This window comes from Falco rusticolus, chromosome 6 (assembly GCF_015220075.1).
Source record: "Falco rusticolus isolate bFalRus1 chromosome 6, bFalRus1.pri, whole genome shotgun sequence".
Classification (NCBI taxonomy): domain Eukaryota; kingdom Metazoa; phylum Chordata; class Aves; order Falconiformes; family Falconidae; genus Falco; species Falco rusticolus.
The window spans coordinates 26,712,308-26,736,220 of NC_051192.1; the positions used below are offsets into that span (position 1 = coordinate 26,712,308).

Sequence of the window (23,913 nt, forward strand, 5' to 3'; positions counted from 1 at the left end):
AGAGCAAGCCTTTAAGGAGCTTTACACTTCAGTGCACATGTTCATCAAATTAATGTTATTGTTTATAGTAACGGCTTAGCTGCCTGAGAGAAGTATACTGAAGTTAGTTATTTCTATACTATTGCTGCATTTAGGTAAAAAGGATTAGACAAAATCCTTTATCAGCAAATGGTTAAAAAAATAACGTATTTATGAAAATATCTTCTGCACGCTGCATGGAATACCACATGACATTGTTTAATATTCATTTATTATATGAATTGCCTCTGTGAATTAATATCTATCTTAAAAATCATTCAGCCAAAGGAACTTGAAAGCTACTACTTTGGAGCTTCATTAGTAGCTGCGGATTAAGATATCATAAATATAGTTGTAAATTACCATGAAAAATGGAAATTAGTGGTAGAAAAAAGCCTTTTAAAAGGTCATTTACTGCTGCATGCAATTAGGCCAGCTCAATTATGCTGTGAGAGCTTTCATGGGATATGACATATGAAATGCTGAATTCTGCAGATACTTCCAGTTTGAAAGTTGAACTGAAAGGAAACGCAGCCAGACGGCGCCTTCCTCAGCTTTCCCTTGACATCCCTGCTGGAGGTGGTGTCGACATCAGTAGAGTCCTGCAGTTTGTCGGAACAAAGAAACTGATAGGCAGGACCTCATATGCCCAGAAAAAAAACAGGCTACATACATTATTTTTTTTCTGCAAGCTCGATGGTGACACTGGTACCTGATGAGGGGCTGGATCTTGCCTTTCCCTCTTGCTCTGCAGACAATCTGAGCTGCTTGATGAGAGCCGCTCCCAAGACCCACATTGTACTAGTGGCCAAGTGCTGTGTGTGCCCCCATTTAACTATGGATCCAGTCATCCGTGATGAATAAATGTTTCACCATCTGCGTTTCTGTCGAATCAGCAACAGAAAAAGATTTAATGCTAAGATCTAAACTGCTATGTTTTAGATGTAATTCTTCAAAAAAGCAGATAGAATATAGCTATCTCAAATAGATCCTTTCATATTCTGCTGACCTAATCTTCCCCCATGCCTCCAAAAAATAAATCCATCAAGCATTACTTAGGACTTCCTTGTCTTAAGAAAAAAACAAACTAAAAAAAAAAAAGGGGGGGGGGGCGGGGAATGGAAGAGAGGGGAAAAAAAAAAAAGACATGAATTCTGACACAGAACGTGGAAAATGGTAAACACTGGCTAGGTCTTGACTTCCTACTGCTGATACAAATCTCTTTTATATGCCCTGTAAGCCCTGGATTCAATGAACTCATACAAATAGATACACTCTTAGAAAATGACCTATTAAACTTGGTGCAACTACTAGCCTCCCTTATTAGGATGCAATTTTTGCATCTAGCACAAGAGAATTTGTAAATACTATAATGCTCTTTCCCAAACAGCTACTCAAATTTTGGAGTAAAAATAACACTCAGAGGTTTACTATTTTAAAAGGCTTTTGCCATCAGAAGTAGCACACATGGAAATGGTTGGCTATCAGTGGGAGGAATCAAAAGCTAATTAACTTGATAGGAGGTTTGTGGGAAGGAATATTTAAACCAAATCCACCATCTACTTCAAAACACTTTTTCCCTACTTCAGCTCTACTACAGGTTTTGCTCTATTGAAGGCAAAGGAAAGACCAATGAATTCTGTTTCACAAAAGCAGGAGGCCAGGCTCGCTGGTGGAACATTTCAGTGCATGACAGTGACTGATGAAATTGGTCCACTGTCTCCTACCTAAACCTCACAGCCTCTCGCTTTTGGATCCTGTGAGATGAGAAATGTTAAGTGTCTTCATGGAATTTCACAGTTTTTTCCATCCCAACTTAATTTTGTGCTGTTCCACCTATGCATAATGCATTCAGTTCTCAAAATATCCCACTGTGTGTAAGTTTTTCCACAGCCCATCAGTCAAGCCTGGAGAAAAACCTTCAGAAACCAGTGAAGTCCACCAGCGCAAGGAGGTTTGTCACTGGCCATGCAGATGCCCACCTGTGCCAGCCTGCAGCCCCGGGATAAGCTTGGTGAAGGATGGTTGTGGCTGCTGTAAGGTCTGTGCCAGGCAGTCAGGAGAGACCTGCAATGAAGCAGACATCTGTGATCCCCACAAAGGCCTCTACTGTGACTACTCAGAAGATGAGCCTAGGTACGAAACAGGCGTGTGTGCATGTAAGTTGGTCTTTCATGTTCTTTTCTTGAAATCCAGGAGGGTGGGAGCACAGAGGTGAAGGGTTTCAGAGGCAAACTGCTTGCTGGTGCTGCACAGCTCTGTGCTAGGCAACGTACCCTAACCCAGTCCTCTGACTGATCAGTTACAGAACCCGAGTAGGGCCGGGACTGTCTTTTAAACTTACCTGTGTATGCATTAGTGAAACCAGTTCATTGTGCACAAGCCTGTTATTTGCAGGTGTGTTGATGACTGATTTAAAGTTAGGCAGCTGTAGTTATCACTGGGCATAAATAAAAAACAAAAACCAAACTGTGCTTGGGAAGAACTTGAAGCTGTGGGTGCAGTAAAGGCTGGTCACATTTTAGCACTCTGTAAGCAGGAACCACGTGCTCCTCCTGTGTTAGTAACTGTTGTTTACCATTTGCAGATCTGGTAGCTGTAGGATGTGAGCTCAATGGAGTTTATTATCTTAATGGGCAGACCTTCCAACCTAACCCGCTTTATAAGTGCCTGTGTATCAGTGGTGCAATTGGATGTACACCTGTATTCACACCAAGATTAGCAGCAAGTCCCTGCACCAGGGCCACAGGCAGAAAGAAGCCCGGACAATCCATCTGTGGCTCAGGACAGCACAAGCAGCTTCAATCAACAAACTACAGACTGATGTCAGGTGTGCCTGGCTACACTGGTAAACTTTTCTGTACATGAGCCTTGCTGCATTTAGTGTCCCTGGCTCCGGCAGCCAGGCAGGCACCACACTGGCAATTTCTCAGTTCTTCCTGAAGGCCATTGCCAGGGTGACTGGTCTGTCCCAATTACTCCTCTTACTCGTAGGTCACAGACTCTTTTCTCTAAACCTAATGAGTATGAAAAGCCAAAAGCTTTTTGGCTCCTGTGACCAGGGAATTGGCCAAAGCTACCTTCAGCCCGTCTTTTGGAAGAGTTTACTGCTCATCAGATCAGACCTATTAGGCCTGTTCATGGACAGCCATTTCACAGCCCGGGAGCTGTCTCACTTTCTCCTGCTTTGTGGTGGTGGGGAGTCTTGGTTTTCACATACATATATTAACATGTTGCAGGCCTCTTCTTTCAATAGAAAGAAGAAAATGATAAAAATTGCCTTAGTGGCTTTTCTTATTACAACATTTCCCCCAATTTCTCCTCTATTCAGTCTGATCAAAAGCATATGCGAGCTTATCCATGCAGTTCTACCAGGGTCAGTTGATATTCCCTTTAACCTCACTCTTGCTGTGTGCTGCTAACACTGCAATTCTCTTTTTGACTTTAAGGAAGCACCACTGGCAGAAGCAGCTATCCTGGCCCTTCCCTGGCCAGAGCTGCCTGCACTTGTGCTGTCTCCTTCCCTGTGTGTGTGCACAAGTTTCCATGATGAAACTCATCTTCCTTACAATTCATGTGGGTACCAGAAAGCTAAGCCATTTATTTAGTGGCAGATTGAACTGTAGGGAAAATTATGGCCTTAATCATCATAATGGATCAATAAAAAAACCCTAAAAAGATCAAAAAGCTTATCAGAAAATCTTTATAAAAGGCTGCTGAGTAAATAGGTAGATGCACTTAAATCAATCTGCAGATAGACCCACATAAGTCAATCTGCAGACAGACCCGCTTACAAAATCTGAAGTTCATTTCAGACAGCTTCTAAGACATTGGCAGTAGTCATGCAAGTTAGCAAAACCAAGAAAAGCAGCTTGTCTTTACTTCAAAATTATGATACAATACCTATAACTAGTATCAAAGCCGTTTTACAGAAATATGCTTAATACTGTGTATAAACATACACTCGGTAAGGCAAGACTTCAAATGAAGAAAGACTTCATTTCTAGAAAGCATTGCTAATCTGATCAAAGAGAGAACATAATGCATTGAAAACAATGGCAAACAAGCCATTAGACCCCATTACACACATGAATTGAGCTGGTGGGGAGCTGTATTTCAGCTATCTGGAGAATGGCATTAAGCCACTTACTTTGTAGCACTTCAGCAGGTCCAAAAGCTGAAACCCAGCCTTCTGTAACTCCTTTTCTGACTGCAGCACTTCACAGAGTTTACTCAGAAATTTAAATCAATTGCACAGCATAACCTTGAGAAAAGCTGCACACTTGACTATTTGACTTGGTTCAGGGATCCAACAGCCTGTCCCTGTGGTGGCTGTGTATGCTGAAGGATGCTATTCTTCAGGTGACACAAACCCTCTCAAGCACCTTAAAATTTTTGTTTTGAAGTGAAGTCTTCCCCCTTCCCTTTACCAGTGTAGCAGGAATATCACGTCAACATGTGCATGAATTCCATGAATGGCTCAATGGGCCAACATCTATTTTGAAAAGTTTTTTCTGTTAGTGTGGATAAGAAGTGCTAAGTTTCATTTTACTGCTATTGCTTTGTTTTCTGGCTTTCCTTGTCAATTTGATTTACCCAATTCAGATACATAGGGATGTATGCACCTAGGTCATACTTTAAAAAAAAAAATGTACCAAGTATCAACAACCATTTAACTTCCCTTTATTTGTTGCAGATCTGTGACAAGCTTTTAATCTGCTTGCTGCAATGAGGTCTTTAAATTGCTGTCTACTTTCCAGGTATCCTTGCAATTCTGCCCATGCTCTTACCTAAATGCACAGATTCTATATAGTCAGTTTTTCTTGCAGAGTTTCACCATGAACTTTTCCACTGCAATTTTGTTTCTTTCTTTAAGTGTACTCCACCTAATCCAGCTTAACCCATGAGCGAAGGCTTTTCAGTGGTATCTAAAAGCGACTGGAGAATTCTATGCCTCTGTACAAAACCTGAAGACTTCACAGTATCTACAAAGAAAGCAACATTAGTGTTTTCAGAACCCCTTTTCAAGCTACGCTTGGCCTTCAATAATTTTCTTCCATTCTGAAGATTTCATAAAAATTCCACAAATAACTCTCTCCATGTAACATTTCCATCACATTAAACTGGAGGTTCATACAACACATGCAATTTCATAGTCCTTGCTATGACCTGAGTACCCAGTGTCAGTAAAATTTAACGGCAGCCCAGCCAGCTTTTGTGTGACTTCATTTATGCCTCGTTTTTAGATTTACCTAGAAAAGCACCTTCATGAATAGAAATCAAATGCTTATCCTTTTATTTTCAATTAATCCTTTTGGGGCTGTTCCACTGCATCAATCATATATTGTTCTCTCAGCTTACAGAAGCTTACCACTAGTTTTGAAGAAAAAGTGCCTAGTACAGGCAACTCCCTGGACACCCTGTTCCAGGACATGTGGCATAGGCATATCCAGCAGAGTGACCAATGAAAACAGAAAATGTGAAATGAAAAAAGAAAAGAGGTTATGCTTCATCCAGCCTTGTCTGACCAATATACTGAAGAAAATAAAGGTATTGTCTAATGTAAAATGACTTCCTAAAAGAAAATCAAAATATTGGAAGTAATGGAAAAATGGATGTGTTAGCAACTACTCATTTAAAATTACTTCTTGCTTTTTAAAAGGGTTTTAAAATAACTCTTCTCTGTTTTCTACCTTCAGTCTTCAGGTTTCTATAGTTAATGACTGGTGTGTAATTTCAAACAAAACAATATAATGTCCTGAAATATAAGTGCTGCTAGTGCTGTCCCGGTGCTCAGCTACTCAGAAAAGTATTTTCTATTTGTTGACTACTAAAGAAAAACAAGACAGCTTTCAGAAGGAGTAATTTGCAAGACATTTCCATTTTGCAGTTTTTCTTATGTGTTATGTTTTTAATGTGTAAAAACTCAGGGTTTTCTTTGTTTTTATATTCAAGATTCCAAAAGGAAAAACTTGTCAACCAACATTCCAGCTTCCTACAGCAGAGAAACTAGTTTTTTCTGGATGCTCAACTACTGAAAGCTATAAACTAACCTTCTGTGGGATGTGCTTGGACAAGAGGTGCTGCATACCTAATAAGTCCAGAATGATCACTGTACAGTTTGAGTGTCCCAATGAAGGCTTCTTTAAGTGGAAGATGATGTGGATAACATCATGCGTATGTCAGAAGATTTGCAGTGCTCCAGGAGACATATTTTCTGAACTCAAAGTTTTATGACAAGTTTGACACCATTGACTGTAACACACTAAGAGTGCAACAGCAAGTTCACACACTCAAGAGTTAGTGTAACCCCCTGCCACAGCAATGTTTATAGTGAAACTGCACATGCGAATAGTATTTTTTAAAATAGCACCTGGAAAATGCAAGTAAGAGCACATCTTTTTAAACATAATTGGTTTTATATGTGGAAATACATTCTTGAGAAGGATGTATATAACACTAGTATGTCAAAACAAGAACTTTTTGTAATTAAAAAGGTGCAGTAATATAGCTTCGAGCCCCACTGTAACAAGTTGTTGCCCACAAAGACAATGTAAATTCATAGATGCTCTACCTATTAGAAAAAAACAAAATTACCCCGTAATACTTTATCGTTCTTGATTCTCAAATTAACATTTTCTACTATGCATCTGCAATAGCAGAGCACATCAATGCTGTTTCCAAGAGAAGTCAATTTTAAGCCCAGATTGCTTTTTGCAGCAATCTTTCTCCAGAGTTGTGAATATAAACACCACACTTGCTAAGGTATAAATGAGTGGGCACCTGCAGATAACAGATGCAAAATTTCAAGGAAATTAGTATTTTTAGAATGTTTTCTTAAAAAAAACCCCAACAACCAACCACCAAAAAACCACCTGCTCTCAACAAATGTTATCACAATGTTTTATTGAATGCTTCTGGACTTCAACATTGAAAACTGTGCTTACTTATATACCCACCCCAACCCTGCTAGAAGGACTTCAAGCTTTAAGAAATCATTGTATTGATTCATTCTGATTTTAACAGTTCAATAGTCTTGCAGTTTGAAGACAGCCAGGGCTGGCAAGATACTGGAAACAGCTGTATTCTATTTTGTAAAAGTTCTTACTGTAATATAAAAATATACTTACCCTGGTAATTATAATATTAAAACATTTATTTAACTTGCATTCTTGTAAGCATGTAAACTTTTTTTCTCTGAACAGTCATTATAACTTCATTATAAGTGTGTGTTTGGCTCAGAGGTATATTGTGTTATCTTATTATCTTGTGCAAGTCAGCATTCATAAATATGAATCATTAATATGTTAGTTAATACTCTAATACTTGAAACAATTTATTTTGCTGAATTTTCTGATACTGCCTATTTTCATACCAGCTCAGAAAACTCTAATATAGCTAAGTACAACATGGAAGCAAAAATATTAAAACTATGAACATTGCTTAAAGCATTTTGAAATTACTACTAACCTGCAAAGTTTAAGAAATTAGTTTCATTAGACTTGCTTTCATCTTTGAAAAAGACTATGTAGGCTTTTCTTTTCATAACTGCTTGTTAAAAACAAATCTAGCAATGATGATCCTTCTTGGAAGAAAAGTCTGCCTTTACTGTAAGCTGGAAGTCTGAGAGAAGAGCTACATTTTTGGCTGCTACAACCTCTTTTTCTTCTGTTTACAGCATATGGTATGTCAATGTATTCTACAGTTAGGAAGATTGCTCTTACTGATACCCACCATAATTAGGTGTCTTCAAATCTTTCTTACAGGCTGGGCCTGTCATTTAACATGACACCTCCCAGAGATGTTGTCCCAGTCTCACTTTGGAATTACAATAGCTGCAATTCATTCTGGTTAGCTAAAGTCATTGGATGCTTGGGGGAAATAAAAAATAAAAAAAATAGTTCTTCCTTCTTCAAACAGCTATCTTCAGTCTTGATGGATCTGTTCTAGGCCCACCTTTTGTGGCATCCAGTTCATTGTATTCTTCTATTAGGTCAGACAAAGACGACATGGCTTCAGAAAAACAGCTTTGCTCCATCCCATCTACATGCAGGTAATGATGAAGGTGAGCCTATGGCAATAAAAAAATTTCAGTGTTATCCTTTTTCTTGGCACCTAATTCCTTTGGCTCAGTAAGTACATTTAGTCTGCACTGAAAAGGGGAGTGCAAGCACCTTAGAAAGTAGATTTAAAGACTTATATCATGACATCCCTTGTTTAAATACTTGGTAACTTTATGACAAATCCCTGTAGAATCACAGTCAATATTACCGATTTCTTACACATGCATCTTTTCATATTCTGTCTTCTGGGGTACACCGGACCAAACTGTGTACTGGGTCTATGTGGCAAGGTTTTAGTAGCAGGGGGGAGCAGAGGGCTGCAGGGGTGGTTTTTATGAGAAGATACCAAGAGCTACCCCCGTATCAGACAGAGCCAGTTTGAGCTGGCTCCAATATGGACCTGCTGTTGGCCAAAGATGCAGGTAGTGCATCTGTGACAACATATTTAAGGAGTTGTAAGAAATGCTGCACAACAGTTGAGAGAAACAGCTCTGCAGACACCAAGATCAGCGAAGAAGGAGCAGGAGCAAAATCAAGCCTGGGAGGCAGGGTGTGAGGTGGGGTGAAGGTATTGTCAGTTTTGGTTTTATTTCTTGCTATCCTACTCTGCTATTAATTGGCAATAAAGTAAGTTAATACTCCCCAGGTCTGTTTTGCCCATGACAGTAAGTGGTGAGTGATCTTCCTGTTCTTATCTTGACCCATGAGCTTTTCATCATACTTTCTCCCCCTGTCCTGCTGAGAAAGGGAAGTGAGAGAACAGATTGGTGGGCACCAGGCAGCCAGCCAAAGTCAACCCACCACAAACCAGTATCTGTTAGATACTGCCTCATTGCTGAATAAAGTAGTATATTGCTTAGTAGGTACAGACGGGTTTATGTACTTGGTAGGTACGTAAAGGGGTTTATGCTTTTAAAGTGGTGGCTGTTGGAATGATTCCTTGATTGGTAACACAAATAATCTTGGGATGTTGATTTTAAACAGTCTGTTCGTTATACCAAGATTTGCTTCCCTATAATGCAAGACGCTAATGATAAGTGGCTACAGATGTTACAATGATCAGAGTTGTACCTTTTTCTTGTAGAGCTTCATAAATCTGTCTTTGAGTTCAATGAAAGTTGGTTTTACACAAGTATTGTTTGCTAAAGCCAGGAGGGAATGGGAATGGCCCACAGGAGGTACTGAACACAAACCGGTTTTCCAGCCCTCTTGATTCCAGGACACAAAATGCAGGGAAGGCTTCAACCTGTGATACAAATATTTGCTTACCTAAGGAATGTAAAGAACACAAAGCTTAAGTTTTCTTTGCTAACAGTCTGAGAAGGTTAACATTTAGGCTTTCAGAACCAAGCCATTTTAGACTTCAGACTAAATCACTATTTTAAATTTGAATTGCAAACACCAATTTTGTTCAGTTAATGAATTGGAATCAGTGTTTGAAAAGTCAAGTTACAAGCATCTATTTCTATAAAGGGGATGCGAGCGCTCTGAGGTTTAAGAGAGGGGCAGATTAATGCTGTGTGTGGGACAATCAATCTACCTGTAGTTTAGAAATAAGTAAAATGCTTTACAGACTCAGATTTTCCCTACACATCCCTGTCTAGCTGTAAACTGCATTCTGTATGCAAAGCTTGCCTGCCTTTCCTGTTATAACTATGTAGGTCAATAGTGTACAAGGTAGAAACAGGGCGCTAACAATACAGAGTTGTTAAAATAGGAATGATTCCCTATCTACATGAAAGTAACCATGGAAGTGAGGGGCCTTCTGTTCAGTAAAACCAAACTTCTACTACAGAACTTATTTGTCCAACATCCTTTACTGGCAGGAGACCTCTGGAAGATCAGGCTTTACTTTCTTTTGCATTTTTGAGAATGACAGGAGCAGCACAGAGACATATAGCCAACTCTCTTTATTTGGAAATCCAAGAATGCTGTGACTAACTCATTATGTAAATTAATTACATTTTCTTCTCTGAAATTAGGAAAAGTATTTCTGAGTAAACTGATTTGGTATTGAAATTCTTGAAACTAAAAGTGAGAGTGCCCTGGACAACTGACAACAGTTTCAATAACAAATCACATGACTACTTTGTGTGGTTTACAAACCTTTCAATATTTCTGCGAAGGTCTGAAACCTGCACATTTCCTCGAACAAGAAGTGCACAGGCAAGGTAGAGGCTATGCTTTGGATCTGCTTGAATTAGCTGATGATCTCTGCTAAAAGCATCTGAAAACATCTGATCCAACCTAGGTGAAAAGGAAAGAGTGATCTACTCTTACTAAAGCAAGCTAACAAAAGTTCTTCAGACTGCTCATCTTTACTGTTTAAAAGTTAATAAAATTCTGGAGGTAAAGGTACATTTTACCTGGGACCATGAATGACATGAAAAAGATTAAAACCTTTACATGTACATATCTTGGCATTAGAAGTTTTTAAAAAACACACCTGATCCATTTTTCCCCCTCTCTTCTCCCTCCTGTTACAAGCCATTGTTGAGTCTAGAGTCAGAGAAGTGGACAGGCTAAGAGACCTTCGTAATGGCCATTTTAGGTCAATGGTTAAAAACTAGTAAACTTACGTAGAAGGTTTTAACTACTTGAGATTCTGGTTATATGACAATTTTTGAGTGGACAATCTCACTGCTTATGAAGGACTTGATAAGGAATATTTAAGTGCGGCTGACCCTTACAGAACTGATTATCTGCCTGTTATGCTTCATTATTTAAAAGGATCAATGTATCATGGAACTTTATTAGTTTTGATAAATGATTTAGGAAAAGACAGACTATACATATTTGTCTACTTATTCTAATTTTATCAAGTACGACTGCTTTAAAAGATGACACTGCAGATCATGTTCTTTCTTTCTTCACCTCCTTAAGCAAGTTCCACTGTCCCGTGGGATATCAAAGATAGCGTCTTGAGGAGGTTTCTATGGACCCATAACATCCAAGCTATTCTTTCCACGTGTTTCAAACTCTCTGCATCTATCAACTCTATTTTTTTGTTTTAGAAAAAAAATCACCCTTACCACAATCTGCCTATTAAAAAACCAAAGGAGACAAAAAATATTGTTGGTTCCACTTCATTCTGAAACATGATTGACTCTCCCCATAGTCTGCTACCTGCCCTCCAGCACCGTATTGTCTCCTCAGGGTATGGTTTCAAGAGATCCAACTGACTGTCACAACTTGCTATCACAGAAAAGCAGTGGTTCTTTGCCACTTTTCATACATCTATCACTTACCCATAGCTGCCTCTATCACTATCTGGACCTTTTGCTGATGGAACTTAATTTACTAAACCCAGTAAAATTTATTTTAACTGGTTATTTTTCTGCCACGTCAGTGAGATAAATAATAATCTCACAAAATTTGACAAGTATCAGCTTATTGTTACAATAAGCTGTTGAATAGGCACACTGCATCTCCAGACTGAAGATGCCGTTACTTCCCAAGGAGTACTAATTAAACTAACAAGGAGGTTGGTTTAATTCCTAGTTTGTCTTTAGAGTTTTTTATGAGTCAGTTGCAAACTGTTACTCAAAAACTTGTGGTGCGGGTTATATCTACATAACACATTTTTCCAACAGAAACATTTCCCAGCAGAGATAACAAAAATAGATTTCAAGTTTACTAGCTCAGCTATTACAGAGAAAAAGGATAAAGGATGTTCCTGAAATTAGCAGGATGATGTGGCAGAAAAACGTGGCAGACTTAAGACTTTTAGAACTTCTACCCTTAGGTTTGCTAGAGAATGGATATTTTTTTTTAGTGAAAGCTATGAAGAATCAGAAATTAAGTTCAAATTTAAAGCTTCCACAATGTTTTTTTTTCTCTTACCTTCTAGAAGGTACATTAACATCTGCCAATGTATACAGAGGAGTCAAGCTCGAAACCAAGTAATGAAGTCGAGGAAATGGAACTAAATTCATGCTGATTTCATTAAGATCCATGTTAAGGGAACCTTCAAACCTAGCAGAGCTGAAAAATTAACAAACTGTTACGAACTGTTATAAACTTATAAAATTACTTCTATAATGTAAACATTCATTAAAACTATTTTTCAATGGTTCTGTACAATAAAGCAGTAAAACACCACAGTGTTCAAAAACTGTTCATGTATAATTACTAAACTTCCATATTTGGCACCAACTGTGCTATATATCTTATTTACTTATACTTCTCATTATAGAACAATAAATCACCAAGAACAAGACCTTGTTTCCCAATTGCTGTCTTTCGCACTGTTTTTCAGTATGTGGGCATAGCTGCTGAATACCAGTTTTAATAAATAGGCTATAATAGAACACATGTGACTTGGCATACCTGACAAGCTGCTTAAAAGAAAAGCAGGCCAATACTCCAGAAGTGTATTTCACCAGGAATTTCTTGCAGTAATAGACAGCTTAGGAGCAATAATGATCTGACAATACTTATAAAATAATACAGCTGGCCTAGAAAGACAATTCTCCCCAGGCTCCACTAATCATTAACGGAAGACAATATCCTCCTGCCTATAACCCTTTCTTACTTCATGTCCAAGACTATTTCATGGCTAGAGCAACACCAATGCAATCTGAATGCTTCCAAATACTTTAACATTTAGTAACTAATTCTTAAAACAAGGAGACTTGTATCAAATGGTAAACAATTCATATTCTTTGAATTGATGCAGGCCTGCATATTTGCAGAACATATTGCCTCCAGCAATACTACTTCTACAGAGGAATAAACTGTTAACTTTACCTTGTCAGGTTCAGCAGCAAGTTGGCTATGATATTATTCATTGCATCAAATGGCTTCTCTTGTACAGATTTTGCACTGCCTGCACTTGATGTTACCAAGCTGTTCTGCTTCACAGTTGACCCTAGCTTCCCAGAATTGATCATCTGATGAATTTTATTAACTATATCAAACAGAGACTATGAAAGGAGGAAAAAAAAAAAGCATAAAAGTCTTGAACACAGAGCTTTCGAATTCAGTACCTCAATTTTTTATTTCGATTGATCTTAAAGAAAAGGCCAAGACATGGCACTACCAGTTCAAAGATTATACCTTTGATATACATGTAAGTCCAACATTTGACCAGTTCGGACTGACTTAAGTGTTTCTAAAAGTCTGTTCCTTGCATCACAAACATGTACACAGCTCGACTTAGTTGTTTTAATTTTTATTCAACTTTTAAAAATGCTCATTTTCTAAAATTAATTTTAAATTTTCATGATCCCTGTGAAACAAAAACGTTCTCCAAATATATTTCGCTTCCTCTTGCTTTTTCCATATGTAAACAGCAAGAGAGCCATCAAAGTTAGATTCAAATGAATCTAGTAGTCTGCATGGTCAGGTACGCCTACGATGCTCATATCGCTAATTGGTGAAGTCAAGTCTGCTGGAATTTAGCGTAGTTAGTCATTTCCCTTGCAGGACTGTACTCATACTATGCACAAATTGATTGCTGAGAGTGTAAGACACACAGCCTCAGTAAACAGGAACTTTAAACTGTTTACCTTGAAATGCACATGAAAAAAAATAAATCACTCCAGACTACTTTGAAGGTGCAGAACACCTTTTTAGCGATACCTATATTAATTTCAACAGTCTTCAAGTGACTTAGGAGTTCAATTACTACTTTAAGAACTGAAATTATGCTTTTAAAGACTTGGCACTCAAATCAATACACAGAAAGAAAAAACATTTCCTATGTGCAATCTGATAAAAAAGAAGTTGACAGAAATAGAGTATTATTTCTTACTTCATTCTCTATTGGTAGCACACAGTCTGCATGTTCATTAAGCTCCTTCATAGCCAGAACACTGTTATATGGAGAAGTAATAACATCATCTTCGCCAGAGGGATAAACTGAAGTAACAAATCTATATACTTCTGGGAATTCATCCTCAAGCAAATTTAGTACAAAAGTTCCAAGGCCAGATCCTGTCCCTAATTATGAATGAAGACAGAATGAGAAGATAAAAGGTCCCTCATGTTATCTTGAGCCTTAAGCCTCATATGTTGGAAACATACAACTTTTCAATTACGCATATTAATAAATATTTTCTGAAGCATTTGGCTGACTGTGGAGGCCACTCAGATGTAAATTCAGGCAGGAAGGTTTTTCCCAGACAGGAAAATAATTTAAGTGATAAAAATATTTCCCATAGTATGCCAAACAGGATGAAGTAAATCTCAAATTTCAGCAAACCAAAAAGCCCTATTATGTAACCAACATTTTTCTGACCTAGTATTCTTATTTCTGATTTTAAAATCTTTAATATGGGTTTTGAAATATTTGTTTAAAAACACTGAACTGCCCCTAACAATTATTTACTTTCCTTTTGAGGTTTCTTTATGAAGTTTTCTCATTCAACAGTCAAAACAGAGCAACCCCTTTCCTCCAGCACACATGCTTTTTTCCCTCATTAGCACTAAGCACATAGCACTGAGCTCAAATCAGAGAGCTGAACTGTGTTTTTTCCGTGTTGGAACCTAACATTCTCAGCAGCAAATTTCATCTATGAACAAGACAGCAATTTTCTGCAATAACAGAAACAGTTCTGCAGGGTCTCTCAAATTATGCAAATGGCCACAAAAAAGGCCCTTGGTAAAACTCTTGCTTCATATTTAGAACTATTTTCTGTGTCTTTTTTCCACATCACAACCAGTTATAATACATACTCCCCCCACATTTCTGGGGAAGGAAGGCTTAGTAGCAATACAAAAATGACAGAATTGTCACTGCAAGGGATTCTCCTTTCTGACTTATTAACAAAGTAGCTAGACTGGATTCAAGAGAATTTTGTGGAAGGAAAACAGAAAAAGTTTTTCTGAAGTTAAGAAACATTAGGTCTCCTTCAAAGCCTTTCAGAAAACTTTCCCCATGGTTAAAAACAACCTGATTACAACAACAATGTCAGTATTCTGAGGTCACTGTCCCTTCTTCTGATAATACCTCAGTGTTTTCTTGTCTTTGGTACCTGTCTTGATCCACCCATTGCCTCATATTTAAAATTTTAGCTGCATAGCTGCATTTTTGTTCTGGGTAGCACTTATGATTAGGGCTCCTCAGTGCTCTAACGAAATAATAAGTAATTACAGGTCCACTTCATTGGACTGTGTAAAATTATTTTTTCTGAATAATATAGATTATTACACTGATCTTTTCAAGATCCAGGGTTGTGTTGGTTTTTCTTTTTTCCCACATGTGGCTGCTGCAATCATACTAACCATGAAAAAATTACTTACCACCTCCCATAGAATGAATTATAAAAAAACACTGTAGACAGTCACAATGTTCTGCGTTTTTCCTTAGCTTTTCCACAATGTCATCCCGGTATTGACAGCCATATACCTTATGACCTACAGCCCTGAGGACATGAAAAGTACTTTTAAAAGAAATCCAACAATCAATCTTTCATTATTTTTTTTTAGACCCCCTATTTAACATTTTAAAGCTCAGAGTCCAGAGCTGCATGCAACACCTAATTTGTGAGAGTTGCTAAGCTGTGACTACATCATGTGAACATGGGAGTCAGGACATAGTTTTAATTTTGAGGATGTTAATTTTGAGGCTGAACATTAAGTTCACAGCTTTGGCATGTGCACTGTTATTTTGTACTGATAAGGAAATAAACTTCCACATTGGATAATCAAATTGTAATTATGAAATGAAAGTTATACACTCCTTAACAATAACGAACTGCCTATGTAATACATGTACTGACCTTCCTTTGGATACATGAGTCAGTTGCTACCAGTAATAAAAAAACCCAAACCCCGAAGAGCTCATTTTCTACATACATGCCTGCTTGATGGTGAAGTTACAGGATACTTTATTCCCCACATTGCACGCTTTTGGTACATTTGCTGATGATTTGCTTTCCAGTCTGTAGTGCACTGAGCATTATTAGAGTTGCATTAAGGTCTCAGTGAAAATTTGGAACTTGTGACGTTAATCGATCTTTCTCTGAATTTCTTTTTTTGGTAATGTAGTTTATATGCACAAAGCCTGACTCTGCGGTGCTTAGAAATCAGAACTGCATTTGTTCATATATCTCATCTCCACACTAGTTGTACAGTTGCAAACTAGATTATAGCTTCAACTGAGCAATGGAAGCAGCTGAACACAAAAAAAACCCCAAAACTAAACCCACCAAATAATAATAGGAAGAAGAAAACAAACAAAATGATACATCAGCAGAATTATCCTTCTGTAAAAGGCTTTTCAAAGCCCTTCTCCAAGCAACAGTGACTCTAAAGTTTACTGGTAATATGCTGCAGCTCCCCAGGTGCAGAATGAACAAGAAAGCTACTGTTACCATTTCCCTTTTTAAATGCCATCTAATTAGTTGCTATGAAATGGTTTCTGAAGAGGTTCTCACCAGTTGTTTCCTGAACCAGAAACATCTGTGATAAGCTGCTTGCTATCAAACACATCCCTCAATGGTCCCTGCAGAATTTCATTTACCACACCCTCCTCCATGTCAATCAACAGTGCCTTTGAGACAGGAAAGAATAAATATTCAGTCAGTAAGCAAACTACCCTTCGAAGTAATCACCACAAAGAAATATAAAATTATTTACAATATAAAAGCGGTGTTGATTTTACTGTGGTCCAGAGAAAAAAAAAGTTTTAAATAACTAGGAGACCAACTAGATTCACCTTGTCTGATTTGCTAGAAGTCAACAGGACAGCATTTCAGACAACGCAATTTTGTTAAAATTTTATAGTATTTTGCCCCAATACTTAGGGATAAAGAATAATTTTAAATTATAAATTTTAATAAATATAAAATCAACGAAACCCAGTCTTTAGAAGATATAAACAAAAACTTAGTTGGTAACATCTGCAATCATTTTATTAAAGTTATAATTTGAATTACCCAACAAGACTGGCAAACTGCATTACTCCATTGAACCATAGAAGTTACTATTAGAAATCATAATATTCAAAGTAGTATTAAAAACATATGCAATTATAAGGACCTTATGAAAATTCCCATACAGTTGGACATAAATACGCAGTGTAAAACGAGTGACCTTTATAGATTGCCTTACTCGTGCTTTTAAAGAGCAGATTTTTCCTTTGTAAATATCAGGACCATCACCACCACTTCTGGGGAAAAAAAAATAATCCAAGCTCAGAATCATAACTGAAAATAAGGCAATATATATTAGAATAATATTCCTTCCTTAATCCTTCGTGTTCAGAGGCCTGTTACAATATAAACAAACAGAAACACAGTGAATCTGCTGCTAAGAAAGACTTTGTAATTCCCTAAAAGTAATTCAGTTACAGGACACGATCTCAAACAGATCACGCAGATCAGTACCTAAGCGGTACTTCAGAAAGCTGAAAAGATAAGCAATGGAAGTTTACTCTCAGATACAGCCTCTGCTCTGTGGTAATTCTACAAGCACTGCCAAAACTTGAAACAATTTTTTATCTAGCACATGGTATGTGTATCTGCATCATATAACGGAACACAGCGCACCAAGTAGCACCACTACCTTTCCAGCAGGGGTAGTACAGTACTGTGCTGCTGCTCAAGGTATGAAAGCTGTGTAACTGCACTAGCATAGCACTGTGCTTGACTTACTTTGCTATTAAGATTTACCAGCTCAGAAATCAAGCTGGGCTATGTTAATAGCTTTAATTTTCTTTTTTTTTTCCGGAACTGGTTGTACTGATCAAGCTAGGGGACTATGCACTGTGTACAATCACATTTTTTCCACAATGAATGCTGGTGCTTCTGCAATCAAAGGATGAGATACTCCGATCTGGCCAAACTATATTCAACATGGGGAAAAAGGCAAGGATATTGGAAAACAGATCTAATTTTCCTCTCAGTTTACCTAATTTGGGGGCTGGTCAAGCCTAAATTTAAAGTATCTCAGACTATTCTACATTCAGCCACAACAGTATTCCAAAAAACATCAGCTGAAATTCACTACAGCACCAAAGATTCTGATCACGCTTAATCCCATCAGGAACACAAGGGGAAGTGAGTACAGGGCTGCACTGGATTCCTCCAGGATCCTCCACCCCCTCACTCAAAGCAGCTCTCCAGACACCTCTCATTAGCTGAGCAGCTCAGAGCAATCTCCAGTAATCATGCGATTCCCCTAGCCTACACAACTCCCTATATGACTCCACTACAGCACCAGTAAGTAAATCCAGCTATAGAAGTTCCATTTCTCTTCAAGGTCTAAAAAACTCAAAGAGGAAGAAACTCCCAAAACCAACACTTTTTTCTCTTACTATTGTCTTTGTGGTCTTTCATGCCAGCCCATACTTCCAATCACTTTGACTCAATTGCTGAAAAAAATCCTCACATTTCCTAGAATCCTCTAGGCTTAAGGCATGCATGTCTGCACATAACACCATACATATGCATATTTTCAATATTACATAGCTTAATCATTACCATAAGAGAAGAAAAATCTGTGTGGTTCTGCCAGGGTGTTGTTCATAGCTATTTCTGACAGAATAACCCATCCGGATTAATTAGTTTGAACAGTGATACGGCATAGCATAGAAGACTGAAGTTTGTTATTTTTATGACATAGGGGTTTATGTTTGCAACAACCTGGGGTGTGAACTATTTTTTTCTGATAAAACTAAAACAAAGCCCATAATAATAACGAAAGGACAAAACCTCACAGCCCAAGTAACAGAGTTTGAAACAACTCATCCCTAAGTAAACTATGGTTCAAGGCTACAGTTAAAAGTGTGAACTGTTTCAACAGAAAAATTAACAACTCCTGGAAAAGACAAGATTTGAATAATCATTCTTCTGTTTCACAGGTAGGGGAAGCTTCCTCAAAACTTATCTCACTCGGTACTGTAGAGGTCCTTCCTCTTTACAGAGAGAAAACAGACGTTTCTATTGCAGCCAACCTGTCAATTACAAATTTGAGGGTTTCATCTGGCATATACAGAAACATAGACACTGTTCACAACCAAATTTTCTTAGGTAAAAAAAAAAAAAGACAGATATTCTAGGAAATGCCGCGAGGAATAGCAATGATAAACTCCCACACATTACATGTTCTTTCAAAGAGGTAAAGTTTAAGACAAAACAGTATTTCAATGTCACTTTATTTAAAATCGCATGCTGTACTGCAGCCTTGCCATATGATGAAAGGAAACAGAGGCCAGTTAAATGTTTTTTTAATTAATTAAAATGCAACAGCAATATCCAAGTGCACAACTGTTTCATTCTTGCAAACTGGAAGGATTTTTGTAATTGGGTAGATAAGAGATGACCAAATGCTTTTAAAAGTATGAATTGGTTAACTTCAAAACAGAAAAATCACAGCCACCACTCTTTGTGTGACAAACCAGTCAGATAAAAGGGATTTAAAAACTGACATGACCTTTCCGCACTACCTTATACGCAATTCCTCTTACAAGTCTTTAAGAAATGCTGCTAAATTGGTATTCAGAGGGCTTGCAGTCAGGTCATTGTTCATAACAGCAAAAGCTATCAGATCCTGACTGTCTATTTTTGGGACAGAAGGAAAGGAAAACAAATCTAAACACTTCCAACACCTGTAACTACTGAACTAAGTATAGTTAAAATGGAAAGGTAAAGATAGTGTTTTGCAAAAACAAAAAAGCAAAATCTTTCTCTACCACAAACTAAATATGACCTGAAACAACAACACTAAAAAAAACCCCAAAAAACCAACCCTGTAACTTAGGTTAAGATATTAGAATTAATACTACATTAAACTCATGAGCTGCTTGATAAGAAGACTTACCTTGTATCTATGTTCCTAAAAAAACTGCTTAATGCTTCATCATAAATTCCTTTCTAAAAGGAAACAACACGGCATAAGATGATGTGTAACATCAGAAATTCTCAGTGCTCTTTCACAGAATAATTTAAATTGGAAGGGACCTCTGAAGGTTACCTGTCAAACCTCCCCACCCAAAACAGAATGAATGTCTATGTTGAATCCAGCTAGCTCTAGTCAGCTGTAAAAAGAACATTTCATTGAAGCACTGGCTTAATATTAAAAACTGATAGGAGGATGTAACTAGGAGATTAATTTTTCAGCACAAGATTAAACAAGTACTCTTCCTTAATTTCCAAAGATTTAGGATTTTATTGAAGATCCCAATGAAATTATTAAATTGAATAGCTGCTGTTTTGCTGACTCAGCTTATCACTGATACAACACCCAGTTCATCATGGGCTCCATGCCCATGATACCAATGTCTATGAAGTTCTGTGGAAAGGAAAGCACATCACATTGTATCAGTGATTCCTAAACTCCCTGCTGAGGGGTGGCATGGAAATTACTTACACACACACCCCTTCCCCCACCATAAAGCTAAAGAGACCTGGCAAGTTTAAATACTTAAACATTATTACTTTACAGACTGCTTACCATACTCCTAAAGACCTGATGAAAGAGAATTTGAAAGTCACTGTTCTCTGCAAAACTAAACCCAAGAGACTCTCCATACACATATGAACTTCATCCATTGCCTTCTTACAGCTGCTTCAACAGAAGGTGCCGAGGACTGCTCATCATTATATGTTAACATACAGCATTCACTAGGAAATAGCATTTTTACAGTCACGGCAAGAAGAGTGCGTTTTTGTTCAGGGTAGTCAGCACAACTGGACAGAAAGTCCTTGCAGGACATGCACTAAAAAGGTGGGCTTCAGCGGGCTGCTCTTCTGCTTTACCACCAGCTGCAAGGAACCTGCCCTGAGCAACCCTCTATTTTTCACTAACGGCCTTAAACCTGGTAACACCTGCCCATAGGGAGACACCCGGGGCTTTTCAAGGTGGAAAGGCCAGCCCAGGGGTCGCCAAGCTTTTTAACCAGGGGGCTGGCGCGGATGCAGTGGCAGGCAGTCATCTGCGGCTGCTTGGTGTCCCCCCAACCCCCGGCGGGGGGGTCTGTAAATACCGGGGGCCGGATTGAGGACCCTGGGGGCCGTATCCGGCCCGCGGGCCGTAGTTTGAGGGCCCCTGGGCTAGAGAAAGCTGATGTGAATCAGAGACGGAAGAGTTAAAGCAGCATAAAAACCTGGGGATAGTTTTGTCCACGAGGAAGTGGATTTAGTTTAATCAAATAAATGCAGCGCTTTGCAATCACTGCAAGGAACCCGGAAGGCTGCGAGGCCCACCGCGGCCGCCCCCAGCGGCCCGCACCGGCCGGGTGAGGGGCGGGCGGCGCCGTTACCTTGTTGACGGCGGCGTGCTCCCGCAGCGCCAGGTCCCAGAAGCGGCAGCCCACCTGGTTCCCGCACTGGCCCACTACAAAGGGGAGAGACACGGGTCAGGCGCGGAGAGGGGGAGGCGGGGGGGGACTCTGGGCGCCGCGGCCCCTTACCCTGCACCACCACCGACTGGGCCATGGCGCGGCGGCTGCCGCCTCCTCTTTCGAACGCGGCGCCCGGAAGCCGCGCTCTGTCACCCGTCGCGGCGGAGGGGGGCGTTGCGGCGGGAGGGTTCTTCCAACGGCGCGGCCTCCTCGCCCCCACCTTTCTCCTGCGGTGGAACGTCCCATCCGTCGGCTTAGCTGCGGGCGCTCGCCGCCTACTCGTCGCGAGTGGAACGTTCCATTAGAAGGCGGGGGTGTATGTGTGAGGCAGTCCCTCGCGTGTGGGCTCGCCTGAGGCGACCGCCAGTCCCAGAGAGCAGCGTTCGGGTGTCGGTCCTGATGGCTGCGATTGCGCCTGTAAGATTCGGGGCTTGGTGGGAGAGTAAATGTGCGCTGAGAGGAGCCGAGGGAGTAGTAAAGTGCCCGTGCCCGTTCGGCAGCGCGGGAACGGTGACCGTGGTGAGGTGCTCAGAAATCCAGTGTCGCCTGAGGGTGCGTGCACCTGCCGGGGGCTGCAGGGCCTCTGCTAAAGCCCAACTACGGGAGGCATGGCGAAGACCTGAAATTAAGTCTTTCTATGGGAGAATAGAAACGTTTCGGTGTAGTACTGTCCGTTACCATTATGGCTAAAAATGTGTGGTAAGATATGTTTTATTTTCCCCGAATACATTATTCAGAGTGATGGTGGGAAATGCCCTGAATGATAGGAAAATATAAATTAAAAATTAGATGAAAAAACGGCCATGTTGAAATGCTGTAATGATGAGCCCTCCCATCAGGCTTGAAAATTACGTTTTTCTTTAAGCTTGGTTTCATGTAATTGTCCAATTAACAGTGCAATTATAAGAGGTGCTTTTGCCTATGTGTTGAACATAGCAACTTTGGGACTAAAAATGAGAGATGAGAAATGGTAGCGATGCTGTTGTCTCAGCATGGTAAGACTGGTCCGCAGGATAGCTACTCTGCAAAATCATGGGATCACAGAACCATTTAGGTTGGAAAAGACCTTTAAGATCATTGAGGACAACTGTTAACCCAGCACTGCCAAGTCCATCACTAAACCAATAAAGCATGTGTGATATGCAAAGCTGTTGTCTGCAGAAAACTTTCTTGTGACACTGATGGCATTTCTGCTTCCTGTGGGAGGATAAAAGTACTTCCGTGCAACCCAGTTCATTAGGTTCTATGGCTAAAACTACCCAACAAAATATGCTTTTTCCAAAAATATTTCTAGTGCTGGTGTGCAATCAAAATTAGCTAAATGAAATTTGAATAGAATTCTGATGTTCAGTTTATATGAATACTTTTTTCTCAGGAGAAACCATGGTGTGGACTCCTGGACATGACTTGGGATCCTGTAGAGAGCAATTATAAGTCCCCAGGAAAATAAAGTTATACCAAATGACTACTTTAAAAAACTTTCCCGGAAAGATTGTGTTTTGCAGCAAATACAATATTGTACAATACAATATAATAATGCATTATATATAAGAAATATGTTTCAAGACTAGTTTTTTAAAACTTAATTCAAAGAGGAGAATCCATCTACTGGAAATTTGTATTCTTCTTAAGAAAAAGTAATGATGGCCCAAGCTTACTCAGGCTTCACATTTGAAGTTGCAGAGGACCAGTAGCTTCAGTGTTACAGGCAGGTGGAAAGTTTAGCATGATTAGAGTAATACTGCTCAAACACTTGTTTTATGAACTAATCACCAATGTAAAACTACATGAATATTGATCAGGAAAGCAAGTAGTAAGTTCTCATCTCTCTCTGAACAGACTAGATGTAACCTATAGCTTAACTTTGTTCTCTGTGGTTACCTGTCCGAACCTGTAGGCTGTGGTCTGTTGTAGCTACCAGATGCAAACTGGTTCTGTACTTCTTGCCTACCATCATGTCCTCAAAGTCTTCCCTTCACATGTCTTTTTCACCTTACTTAGGCTAAAAGCAGTACAACATAGCTTATAAGCATTCTAAAGCTTGAAGTCTGTGGAGGTCTCTTGATATTACTGTACCTGGCTTGCTTGCTTCTTGTGTAGTTAGCTACAGTTTCTGCTTGTTCTTTCAGTTAGCTGTAGGTTTTGTGTTCTATGTCCTATCAAGATTCAGCTTAATGGGATTTGCTCCACTGAACATGAGATTCCAGAAGAAACTCTGTGCTTTGGCTTCAAATACACTGTTAAGAGGTCTGTGATGGCAAATGTAAAGTGATTATTCTCACTGAGCTTGGAGACACTGTGAATCAGAGATGCAATTTAGATTCATATTCATGTGGGAGTATTTTTCAGCTTCCAAAGAGGATCCAAGGGCAGGAAGTGGATGCATAATAACCAGTTTGGCTTGATGCATGTGCTCAGAGGTTTAATGAAACAGGCAGCTTAACTGTGTGAAATAAATAACCACACACTGACTTTCCGTTTCATTGTAGATGAAGCTTTACTTTACTTCATCTACCATAGTATAAATGCATTAATCTAGCCAGG

At 39.1% G+C, this 23,913-nt stretch overlaps 2 protein-coding genes and 1 long non-coding RNA gene across 10 annotated transcripts in view; 2 read left to right on the plus strand and 1 right to left on the minus strand.

Annotated features, from left to right (window-relative positions):
• The first annotated feature begins 485 nt into the window (after positions 1–485).
• CCN6 (cellular communication network factor 6) lies at positions 486–7,907 on the plus strand. Its single transcript, XM_037391765.1, has 5 exons — positions 486–625; positions 1,912–2,177; positions 2,606–2,848; positions 5,375–5,568; positions 5,974–7,907. The coding sequence occupies exons 1-5, from the start codon at positions 486–488 to the stop codon at positions 6,253–6,255; spliced, it is 1,125 nt and encodes a 374-aa protein (XP_037247662.1). The 3' UTR covers positions 6,256–7,907.
• Positions 6,908–21,551, minus strand: TUBE1 (tubulin epsilon 1). Of its 7 annotated transcripts, none has more exons than XM_037392383.1 (12): positions 21,439–21,551; positions 21,289–21,362; positions 19,848–19,900; positions 17,139–17,196; positions 16,463–16,578; positions 15,327–15,448; positions 13,837–14,024; positions 12,831–13,006; positions 11,925–12,065; positions 10,188–10,328; positions 9,153–9,327; positions 6,908–8,089 (listed from the first exon to the last, which is right to left on the minus strand). In XM_037392383.1, exons 1-12 carry the CDS (start codon positions 21,461–21,463, stop codon positions 7,931–7,933), a joined length of 1,428 nt encoding a protein of 475 aa, XP_037248280.1. In that variant the 5' UTR covers positions 21,464–21,551; the 3' UTR covers positions 6,908–7,930. The 7 variants fall into 7 exon arrangements, with proteins under 7 accessions (XP_037248280.1, XP_037248286.1, XP_037248283.1 ...); XM_037392385.1 differs by lacking the exon at positions 6,908–8,089 and adding an exon at positions 8,096–8,819; XM_037392389.1 differs by lacking the exons at positions 17,139–17,196; positions 21,439–21,551 and adding an exon at positions 20,001–20,064.
• A 114-nt stretch (positions 21,552–21,665) lies between these two features.
• LOC119150206 overlaps positions 21,666–23,913 on the plus strand; it is a 34,462-nt gene continuing 32,214 nt past the window's right edge. For both annotated transcript variants that reach the window (XR_005104966.1, XR_005104965.1), the window contains exon 1: positions 21,666–21,786. This is a non-coding gene — a long non-coding RNA (uncharacterized LOC119150206). The remainder of the gene's footprint in view (positions 21,787–23,913) is intronic.